This window comes from Cryptotermes secundus, unplaced genomic scaffold (assembly GCF_002891405.2).
Source record: "Cryptotermes secundus unplaced genomic scaffold, Csec_1.0 scaffold630, whole genome shotgun sequence".
In the NCBI taxonomy this organism is placed as follows: Eukaryota; Metazoa; Arthropoda; class Insecta; order Blattodea; family Kalotermitidae; genus Cryptotermes; species Cryptotermes secundus.
In genome coordinates, this window is record NW_019720573.1 from 812,291 (window position 1) to 824,357 (window position 12,067).

Sequence of the window (12,067 nt, forward strand, 5' to 3'; positions counted from 1 at the left end):
GCCGATGATTTTCTAAAATATTCCCGAATTATACAATAAAAATAGAGAGTAGCTTTGTGAATTATAAAATTAGGGCTGCCATTACATACCTTTCATTACAAACATCCCTTCATTGGAAGTGACTCCAATTATGATAGGCACTTTGTGGAATTTCCCCTGCGTTAGTATATTCGTTGGGCTGTCAGGAAGGAATGTTTCCTCTCCGTTCCGGGAGAACTCCTTAGTTGGGACGAAACACAGCGGCACTGGGTGCTTTTCCTGTTAAACGAGAAAAAGGAAGGAATTTCTACTTGTGACTATTAAGTAAAAATTTGGGTTGTTGAAGAAATATCATATTGATGTTATTTTCGTGTAATCGAGGAAAGTAGAAAATTACAGGGGGGATAGAAGGGTACATGTTATAACAGGAAACTGGTGAATTGACAGAACCCAGAGGATATCTGGCTTACTGAGAGCCAGGGACTCTCCTAACAGGTTTATCTGATTACACCGCTATACATTTTTAATTGTGTTTTTGTCGGATTATTTCGTGAACAGGTTCATTTGTATGCTTCATGCCTCTAGATATGGAAGGTGCGATAGTTAATGGTTTTCCTGAGATTCTTTCAGAAACCTCGACGGTGCAAATATTTCCCTTGGAATTCATCCTCGCGGACAAGGCTTGTTTTGAGGATGTTTTCTGTGATTCCTGCTTATCCGCCAGGGATCTGGTGTTCCCATAGTTATGCACACGGCTTCTTCTAGCGTAAACACCACACGTATCTCGAATGAAGGGTTAGTATGTTGTTTCGAAGCATCATTTAAGCCAGCGGTTATTAACTATTTTGAGCCGAAGAGACCCTTCAAACGCATTCTTATGAAGACTGCATATTCCTTTCTCAGATACGTCGGCGTTTCGGGGCATGATCTCAGTGTGCTGATAGCGAACTCTGCCAGCAGTTCTGAGATTTACTAGAAAAACCCGTAACTTGAACACTATTGCTGATAAGATCCTAGTCTAGCCAAAAAGTAAAAGGAATCTGCACTTGCCGTATTTTTCATTATTTATCATTTAAGTTAGAATTTCTTCTAAACAACATCTATCAATTAATTTCGTACCTCGTGAGAACCATATTATTTTTCCGCTACAAATATCAACCGGCTAATACTCTTGCGAAAAACATTCTCTGTCTGTAGTCAGAACCATACAAAACACACAGATAACAATCCGTGAAGACGATTAAGAATTTTAATTTGTTAAAGCAGATGGCATGTAGGAAATGAAAGGATTGCATTTATACGTGAAGCTGTCACACCGAAACATATTTTATTTGAGGTTACCACACCTGTAATTTTTAAGAATGCTATCGTCTGGACTGTAGGGGGACGTTTTGGAGAACTATCGCCTTCTTCATAAGGATCGAAGTGTACAAGTAAGGCAGGCAAGGACAAACAGCAAATACAGTTTTACTTCGAAGTAAACAAAATGATGCTAAGGTTTGACCAGCGAATGGATCAGTTTGTGTGCCGAGAGAAGCAGTTTTTGTGTCAAGGGGCAGTAGGAAGGAATGCGCTGTTTGAGAAGTATGGGTGCCCTGAAAAGGCAGAGTCAAAGCGCTGAAAGGCACAGGGTGCACGGGTCAAAGGGCCTGGAGAAACCCCTCCTTCATCCAGGCAGGAGATGAGAAATGTCCACGACTTCCTGAAAGAGAGCATTGAGCTCCTCAAAGTCGAACCCATGTGCCTGGGTCTGGCTGTGTCTCCTGGCGCTGTCCGCCACGGTTCACTCGTCCTGTGTTGAGCTCTGTCACCCTGGTGTCAGTCGAGAAGCCAGGGCTCTCTGTGCAGGTTTGACCGGCCTGGGCTGGTGGATGACTGGTGAAGATGTACCAGTACTCTTCAAACAACTATTGGTTTCGGCAGTCAGTAGCGGTACTGTCGTCGCCATTCGTCCAGGCTACTGATCTGGCATTACTCCGTGCCTTACGCGTGTTTAAGGCAGAAACGTTTCGATGAAGAATATTGAAGCGCCATATCTTTGGTGACAAATGGTGAAAGTATATTCCAGTTTCGGAAATGCGTTTGATATAAATAATGTTTTTGAGGTTGGCTTTACTCCCGGATTCAGTTGATTGGTTGTCCCAACTAGGAACCCTTTCAATTATAGGCTTCTACGTTAGCAACTTAACTGGTACATTAAAAATAAGGAAGTAATAGGCGTAAAAAAACTCCGTCAGTATATTAACAATATCTACAGAAGTGGAAAAGAACCCTGAAACGTTGTGTATTTAAAAAAACATTTGACAGTGAAAATCTTCCCTCATAATAGGCTTGTTAGTATAAGTTATCGGCCAGTGTTAGAAATCTATATAAAATCGCCATACGTGACCCTCTGTCACATAATTATTTGAAATAATATACATTAATCTCGCCAAAACTAAACTACATACTTGCTGAACTACAAGCTTCATGAGTTTGAAAAATTTAGGGCAGTCATATTTGACTCTGATGTGATGTTTTATTTGTGGAAATACGTTCAGGAAATGTATGATCTTGCGTTTCAGCTCTTCAGAATAGCATCAAGTTCCATTTCTAGAAGCTTCTTAGCATGAACAATTGATATGTGTAGCTATATCCTTTCTTAACACGCAGTTCTCACCTCTTCCGTTAGAGACGGCTCCATTGCATCCGTAAGTTCTTTTGCTGGGACCTTCATAAGGAACTCTAAAAGTTCCTTGCTGTCACTTGTATGACAGCCGAGAGCTTCCGCGTATCTGAACGCCTTTCTGCGGGCGACTGACGGGTCATCGAAGGCCCAGTGGCTGAGAACACAGCCGCTCTGTATGATAGCACGATGAAATAACCCTGTAACAGAAGATACACGTCCGTCAAAATGCATTAACAGCTTCCATTGTTCTTCGTTTTGCTTATGGTGAATGAAGGAGCTTTCCTTGCAGAATTCTTTCTCGTGTTCTTCACCGATCTGTTGGCCATTTTTCGCGTCTTTTTCTGTTCCTCACTTATCTGCTATGTTCCTAGTTAAAGGACTGAAATTAAATTTAATAATCGAGCGTTTTCCAAACCAGTGTCCTGTTGTCATACCTTTTTTTTTAATTCACGTAGTTGGGGGTGGAGTCCAATTGGGTCCACTCGGCACGGCGGCCACTGATTGGCATATTGTATCTGCCCCGGATGATTATGATGATGGAGAATTTGGTGGAATGAAGACGGGCAGGGGAAACCGAAGTACTCGGAGAAAACTAGCCCCAGCGCCACTTTGTCCACCATAAAGCCCACTTGATCAGACCCGGGATCGAACCCGGACCGCCGCGGTGGGAACCCAGCTTATAATATCTGAAGCTTTCAAGCGGTTGAAGACAATGAAATCAGCGCGGGCTATCGGCCGTCTCAGTTGGCTGGAAGTGACTGTCTCTGTCCTCATTATCATGATATAGGCTGCATTTCTATCGGCTCCCTGAGCCTACCAGGGTCGGCTTGGAGTTGAGGCCTGTTTAGACTTACGGAAAGTGGCTCGTGTTGTTCTTGCTGCGGAGTCGAGCTAGCAGTGACGGACGAAATGCGCTGCACGCCAACGGAGGCAAGGAAGGGAGGTCCTTATGGTCCTTATGGTCCTTATTCTCGCATGACGAGTCCGTGGAACGCTTTCATGATCATGGAAACGCAATCATTTCTGATTTTGTAACTTTATATCCGACATTTCTATGGGACAACTAAGAAAATAATTTCATGCAACTCAGCCCTTCTTCAGAAGCCGCGGACCGTGAAGCCGCTCAAGAACTTTCCAACACTTTATGGAACCGAAAAGTTCATTACCGTGTTCACAAGAGCCTTCCAATGGTCCCTATTCTGAGCCAGATCAATCCAGTCGATACCACCCCATTCTGTATATCCATCCACCTACTTCTGCTCGTCAAATTATGAAGCTCAGTCTTCAGCCTCCCGCTCTTTATTCTCTGCTAAATCGAAATATTCTCATTATCATCTCATTTTCAGACTTTTCCTTGGGCCAGGATATCAAATTTCAATTCTGACATTTTATTTGAAAATTAGAACATAACTGTTGCATACGTAACTACTGAATATTGTCTGGAATTTTTGACACATATATTCCTTGTGTCCGTATATTCTTGGCCTGCATGTCTGTTTCATGTGCCCCTCCCACTGGTAGCTGTTGAACTTGCTGTGTTGGAAGATGCCCGAGAGTTCTATTTCCTGTTATCGGCCGTTCCTGCAAGATAGCGCAGAGAAATCTGAAGGTCACATCGTGTGATGCGTAACGGACGGATGTTTGCAAGATTATTAAGTTATATAATGGTCACGGTTATGTCTAATGGCGGCTTCTTTTACGGGTGACGAAATATCAGGCTGCATAAAAATACGAATTTATTTTGCACAGACTACTCGTGAAACCCCTTTGTTTTCCCTTTCGTCTCTTACTTTCACTTAAATCAGTGGTGTACAAACAAATGTCTGTCTGTACATAATACCGTAAGATACCTTCTGACATTGGGGACAAGATGTGATAATGCACGCAGGCCGCCCCGGCGCTCTCGCCGAAGATCGTGACGTTACCAGGATCGCCCCCAAACTGCGCAATGTTCTGCTGAACCCAGCGCAGAGCCATCACTTGGTCCTTCAGGCCGTTGTTACCGGGAATAACTGAGTCTCCTGTGCTTAGGAACCCTGAAAAACAAGCATTATCCTCATGAGTGCAAGAGCGACCTACAGTATCCCCTACACGTCTGTAACAGTTGCTGCTCTTATATACTAATTTTATGTTGGACGTTGTAAAATGTCTGAGACATGTTTCATAAACACGTTTCTTATGTTGGTTCTAGTGTCGCAATCAAGCGACTGGCTGTTATGATGACAATTTTTTTATTTTAACAATAGTATTTACAGCAGGGCTCGCAAACGAGACATTGTGACGCGCCAGATAATGGCAGTGGTACACTGTTTACAGTACTATCCTAACATTCCCATTATTTAAGATTTGAGGCTTTCACGGCGGTGACTATGAAGCAAACAGTCTTCTGGGATTTGGCACCGTGTATATGTGGTGTTAACTGACGTTTCGGAGGAACGTATCGCCTCCATCTTCAGGGTAGAAGGAAAAATATAAGAAATCCGCAAGCGAAGAGACCGTGAGAACCGGTAAAAGCAGACTGGTCTGCATAAGATACATAAGATAAGCATGAGCTGCTTTGCAAAATCTGAAAGGGCAGGAGACAAATCCTCAGGAGGCAAACGCATCCTTATCTCGGGCCATGAGCGCAAGGGTTCAGCTGCAAGAACCAGTAATGTCGTGATCCTCAAGGGGCTTGGCGCCAAGACAAACTTGCAGTAAACCGCCAGTCGTAAAGTTGCAGTTGCCCATGTGGAGGCCGGTTCGAATACTTCCACCGTAGCCCTGCGAGTCGTAGGAGGCGACGAAAAGGGATACCCAGTGCCTGGGGTTATAACTGGGGGATGGAACCTGGCCCTCCAGGTTGGGGGAGTCTCGAATCTGAGACGTTAAAATATGGTCATAAGACCCGCAGGACTCGGACCCGTGAGAGAGATGAACGTACGTGTCCGATGTCTCAGAGCGCGAGAACCCATTGCTTATACTAGCCCGTCAAGTAAACCAGAACACGGCCGCGCCATAGCTCAAGCGGTTAGTCGCTGGCTTCCCACCCCGGCGGCCCGGGTTCGATCCTGGGTCTGGTCAAGTGGGACTTGCGGTGGACAAAGTGGTGCTTGGGCGGGTTTTCTCCGAGTACTTCGGTATATTCTGAGCGAATGGTATTCCAAATTGTCGAGGTTGTGTGGCTTCCCGTAATGCCTCATTTTGTTCTCCTCGTGTACTGACTGGAGTAGAAAGCAGCTTGACGAAATTGGGTCAGTAGTCAAAATCAAAATCACTTTACGACTCACAGTCACACAGTTTGTCTTGGTGTACAGCCCCATCATGGGGTCATGTCCAGATTCTAGTCTTGAAGTGGACAGTCTGATTTTACCGGTTCTCACGGTCTCTTCGCTTGCGGATTTCTTATATTTTTCCTTCTACCCTGAAGATGGAGGCGATACGTTCCTCCGAAACGTCGGTTAACACCACATATACACGGTGCCAAATCCCAGAAGACTGCTTTCTTCATTCCCATTATTGCCATATATGTTATGAAGAAGGGGGGAGTATATCTCACTCCGAAACTTGCCACGTGATCAGTGTACCTCGGACCATGCACAGAGCTCAGTGTAACACTGTGTACATACGAGTATACAGGTGGTACACTTACCAAGTGCGCCTAGCCGGTAGTTCAATGTGACGATCACGACATCTTCACGTATCAGGTGGTCTGGCCCGTAGCAGTCGGTGTTTGCAGATCCTATATAGAAACCTCCTCCATGGATCCATACCATCACCGGTTTGGCCGTATCACTTGTGGCTTCTGGGAGCTTAACATAAAGATACATTATTATGAGAACTGAAATAGTCGACATCCATCGCAGTTCCTCTCACCGAAGCGGAAGTACGTATATTACCTTTGGTGTATATACATTCAGGAAAAGACAGTCTTCATCTCCTTCAAATCCACTTCCGGTAAAGATATCAGTCTGCGGTGCAACAGACCTTTCAGTTTGGGCGTCACGAACGTCGCTCCAAGGGTCGGGAGCCTCGGGCGCCTGCAAACACAACCCTTTATCCGCCTCCTACTTCCTTACTTACACAGTTATTCACAAGTCACTCGTTTATCAGGCCTCTCCTCTTCCCACCATTCAGAGTTGTTCCCAAGAACAGCGTGAACACGTTGGGAATTCCCAAGGAAACACACGCACGCAATATTGCATCGAATTTTATCTGTGCTCTTTTAATTCAGCCATATGATCGTATGCGTTCATGTGGGCACTGAATTCAGTTTAACTGCTATAATAAATGGATGGATGAATACATAAAAGAATTAAAATAAATAAGTAAACAAGAAGGGAAAGAGAGTCGATGCACTACTGAGAGAAATAAAATTAGGTTATGTATCACTCAGAGGCAAAGCAATAACATCAGAAGCCTTCGAACACAGTTCAGATTAGCAGCAGACAAAGAATGGGAACAGTTGTTCAGTATTTATTTATTTTGATTGTTTATTTGCATACAAGAATCATAAATTGTTGCATTTTAGTATGTCATACTTATCATAAATATTCTTAATATTTTTGAAGTCAGCGATCAAATAAGGAATGGACTGTATAACTTTTAATTCTTTAAAATTGTGTGGACACCCTTGAGGATAGCTGACCAGAGAAACATATAAGCTGGAACCAAGCATTTGTTGGTTAATTTCGCATTTTGTGTCAAATGACCTCTTATTATAGTGTGTAAATGAAGCTGTGACGTCTTGTGCCTCGCTTTTCTGGTGGGGCGACTCTACAATAAAATGTAACTTAAGACTGTCGACTGCATCCAGTATGCATTCACAAAACTGCTCCACAGTTTGTCCAGTAGCCAGGATATATCTATGTGGCTTGTGGCTATATTTGTTACGTCACAGAGAGTGGAAATACACGTATAATTTTCACTTTCAATCCGCAACAAGAAATTACCTGTAGACAGAAAGCACGTAATCAAGGAATTCATTTTGCAGAGTTCTTATGTGCTCTTGGAGAATGTGCAATCCTGTAATTCAGAAATGATGTCGACCAGATCTAAAATATGCCTCGAATCTCTGATGCGCATGTCTCGTTGTGACCCTGTAATTCAATTTCGAAAATACCGCAAAATTTAGTATAGTCATTCATACTTCATTGATTGTTCGTAAGCTGCAGGAAATTGTTTGCCAGTACTAACTGTTCCTAGCATAGTTAAATCTGTCGCGTTTTTATGTGTAATTTTGACGATTCGTATGTTATATTTTCTTATTGTGACAACTGACAAGGGACAGACCCATCTTCTAGTCAGAGAGGCCGCCTAACAAAAGCAAAACCGTAACTGTCCACTTCAAGACTAGAATCTGGACATGACCCCATGATGGGGCTGTACACCAAGACAAACTGTGTGACTGACCGTCAGTCGTAAAGTGATTTTGAATTTGACTACTGACCCAATTTCGTCAAGCTGCTTTCTACTCCAGTCAGTACACGAGGAGAACAAAATGAGGCATTACGGAAAGCCTCACAACCTGGACAATTTGGAATACCATTCGCTCAGAAGATACCTGTTTACGTGCTAACCTAAAGCTTTGTGCGCTGGTTTTGTGGTCTGCATGTCCTGCCTGTCTGGTCTTTTTTAGTTGGCGATTTAACGATGCTATCAGGGTCGGTCCAACTCATAGATTATCATCCTAGGGCCTCGTAGTGAAAGACATTTCTACCAGCCTTGGAGCGCTGTTAATCTTTGGAACATTTCACATTTACGTAGAAGTGTAATTACAAGCAACTCTTCTCATTGACAGCCCAGTCGGTAATGTAGTCCTATACATACTACTTTATTCACTGAGAGGAGAGAGAGGCCCAAATCTACACATACGTGTCTCAGAAGTACGAACTATGCAAACAAGCATACTTCCGGTGTAGCTCATTAAGTAGACATGCAGCAACGGAAGGGTGAAGACTGCAACAGATTTCGTCACGTGGTAGGGGCATAACGGAAGTGCCCTATGCGCCATGCATTTCCGCAGACACCGTCCCCCTCTGCGTGTTCTGTGCGCCAACGAACTGTTTCTTGGGATGGACTGTGTCTGCGTCCACTTGGTACGTCGCCCACTGTTTGGCCTCTTGTACCGGCCCCCGACGATGGATGATGATTATATAACAGTCGGTGGGATGAGAACTGGCAGTGGAAACCGAAGTACTCGGAGAAACCTGCCCCAGTGCCACTTGGTTCATCATAAATCCCACGTGACCTGAACTGGGATCGAACCCGGGCCGCAGCGGTGGGAAGGCGGCGCCTAACCGCCTGAGCTATGGCACGGGCCTCAGCGCCGACGAACTAACATATGAACCGAGTTCTAGTTTTTTGTTTTTTAATTCGCTTAGTGGGGGTGGAGTCCAACTGGGTCCACTCGGCACGGAGGCCACTGATTGGCCTATTGTAGCCTACCCCGGGTGATTATGATGATGGAGAATTTGGTGGAATGAAGATTGGCAGGGGAAACCGAAGTAGTCGGAGAAAACCCACCCAAGCGCCACTTTGTCCACCACAAGTTCCACTTGTCGCCGCGGTGGGAAGCTAGCGACTAACCGCTTGAGCTATGGCGCGGCCATGTTCTGGTTTACGTGACGGGCTGGTATAAGCAATGAGTTCTCGCACTCTGAGACATCGGACACGTACGTTCATCTCTCTCACGGGTCCGAGTCCTGCGGGTCTTATGACCATATTTTAACGTCTCAGATTCGAGACTCCCCCAACCTGGAGGGCCAGGTTCCATCCCCCAGGCACTGGGTATCCCTTTTCGTCGCCTCCTACGACTCGCAGGGCTACGGTGGAGGTATTGGAACCGGCCTCCACACGGGCAACTGCAACTTTACGACTGGCGGTTTACTGCAAGTTTGTCTTGGCGCCAAGCCCCTTGAGGGTCACGACATTGCTGGTTCTTGCAACTGAACCCTTGCGCTCATGGCCCGAGATAAGGATGCGTTTGCCTCCTGAGGATTTGTCAAGTGAGAAGTCTCCTGCCCTTTCAGATTTTGCAAAGCAGCTCATGCTTATCTCAAGTATCTTATGCTACAACTGAAGCTTACTCACTTCAAGGGTCGTGTGATTGAACACCGCCTCTAATATTTTCTATGTCTGGCTTCACCTTGTCCTATCCTGCAACCACGTTCGTTCTCATGATTCTGTATGACTTCTGCCTGTAGCCTACACAATTTGTTACATAACTGTACACACACGGACAGTTGAAAGCCGCGTGAAAATCGCGGACCGATGTGCTCCTTGTGGCGTGGAGAACCTTCTTTTGTAGGCGCTGCAGTTTTGAGAGGCCCGTGTCTGCCGCTAATTCCCACTTAGGGCAAGCATAAGTCGTTACTGATCTGATCAGTGCCTTGTGGAGGTTTAGTTTAATGCAGAAGCTTAAACGCTCACTTTTCAATAGGAAGTAGATTCTAATAAATGTTCTTTGATATGAGTCGAACTGTCACTCCTATTAATTTTTTTTTGTTATATGAGTAAATTTTAATTTCTCAATCCAAACTGTATTGCTTCTCTAAAAGCGCAGTTCCTACGCATTGCGTCATTGCGATATGAACAAGGAAAGTGCCTTATCCCCGGCTAAGATTGGACGCTTGGGCTTTGGGGCTTCTTTCAGTACACACATATCTGAGAAACCCGACTGCCTTACCTGGAATCTGAGAGGCCCCACGGGAGGTTTGGCGTAAGGTATGCCCTGGAAACTGTAGTAGGTTTCGCCGGATTCGGTTGTCACGGCCTTTCCTCTCAACCAACCTTGCGCCACGAAAACAACCGCCATGCTCCAAGCTCGGGTGTGTAAGAACTGGGACTGAACTTGTTAGCAACGCCAGCCGCTCGCGGATGCACAAACGTGGCAGAGGACTCCAGCGGCACACTCTTGGGGCACGTGGTAGTGTAGTTGGTTGAGGCACTATGTTCCAAGCCGGAAGGTCGCGGGATTGAATCCCGATGAGGTCATTGGATTTCTTTGTCAATTTACCTAATCCTTCCAGCCGCACTATGGCCCTGGGGTCGACTCAGCCTCTAACAGAAATGAGTACAAGGAATATTCCTGGGGGTAAAGGGCGGCCGGCGCGTAGGGCTGACAACCTTGCCGCCAACTGTGAGCCGATTGTCGTGGGACCCTCAACGTCTCACAACCCTAAAGATGTCCACGGCCTGTTACAGGGATAGCTTTACTTTTACTTACCGTCTCAGCAACAAGAGCTGCACGTCTTATAGTTACTGGCCTTGGGATTTCACAGTCGTGAACTGCTCGTATTAACTCAGTTACTGCCTGAATATGGGCAATATTCAGTTTCCAAGTCACGTTACGACTGACAGTAAATCATGGAGTCTTCGTGTCGAGCACCATCTGGGGATCATGACCAGATTTCATTTTCAAAGTAATTGTTCCGTCGTTATGAGGCGTCCTGTCTGTCAGTTCACAAGGTCATGGTCGGCTATATTTGTTACCTATACCATTTATTATTTCACATGCATGTGTCTGCATAGTCCGCCCTGTGTGAAGCCTGGAAGCAATATAGTAAAGTGTACGATGTCTTCACTAGTCGTTGCTTGGTAACGGCTTCTAACACTGCAGATTGCTCCAGTTCCATGCTCACGTCCTTGTTGGCTGGCGACTGACACAACTGACTCGGGTTGGGTCCGGCCATCATGTCGCAATATACTGCACAGCAGTCAGTGTGAATTCTGCACCGAATCCTTTGTTTTGAAAGGACCCGGGTCTATATTCGTATTTCAGTACAATAGTAGATTTCATCCCAGTTAACTTCGAAGGTTCTAAACACAAGATACCATTATGGACTGGAGTTGACTGACGTATATGCTTTTACACTTTTAAGTCTACTGAAGCGCTGGAAGTTGTAAAACAGAAACTCTCAGCAGGTACTTTACCCGAACTGAAAAATAGAGCTTCAAGATGCAACCCGCAAAGTGAGTGAAAGATAAACTTGTGTCCTTTCCTGGTCTTGGGCTCAGTGTTCACGTTTCCGAGACCAAGTGTCCAGCCGGTGTGATGTGAAGTAACATATTCTGGGCGAGGTAAATAAAGAAAAAAATGTGGGGGGGCTACACCCGCATCATTGCAGATGTAAAAACTGAGTGCCGGCATATTTCTTTTTCCTTTGGAGCTACAGCCCCAGTTTGGGCCTTGGCCTACCTCCATGAAACTCTGTTTCACTTCGGTTTACTAGATCTTAAGACATTCGGTAGGACTCCTTGGGCTCGTGATGAGCCCCTCGCAAGGCCTCTACCTGTATATAAATACAGAAAAACGCGCGCGCACACACACAAACAAATACTAAACATCCATGCCCTGACTGGGATTCGAACCGACGATCCCGACTTCGAGCGAGCAAAGACAGTGCACACTTTAGACCGCTCCGCTACCGTGACCGGCCC

The 12,067-nt window shown here is 45.3% G+C and overlaps 1 protein-coding gene across 1 annotated transcript in view; it reads right to left on the reverse strand.

Annotated features, from left to right (window-relative positions):
• The window catches only part of LOC111869388, a 51,620-nt gene extending 41,112 nt beyond the window's left edge, over positions 1-10,508 (reverse strand). The window contains exons 1-6 of the mRNA XM_023860889.2: positions 10,314-10,508; positions 6,526-6,666; positions 6,279-6,438; positions 4,498-4,683; positions 2,639-2,844; positions 90-258 (exon numbers count right to left, since the gene is read on the reverse strand). Of these exons, the coding sequence (XP_023716657.1) occupies positions 90-258; positions 2,639-2,844; positions 4,498-4,683; positions 6,279-6,438; positions 6,526-6,666; positions 10,314-10,442 (991 nt within the window). The 5' untranslated portion in view covers positions 10,443-10,508. The remainder of the gene's footprint in view (positions 1-89; positions 259-2,638; positions 2,845-4,497; positions 4,684-6,278; positions 6,439-6,525; positions 6,667-10,313) is intronic.
• Positions 10,509-12,067: the final 1,559 nt, after the last annotated feature.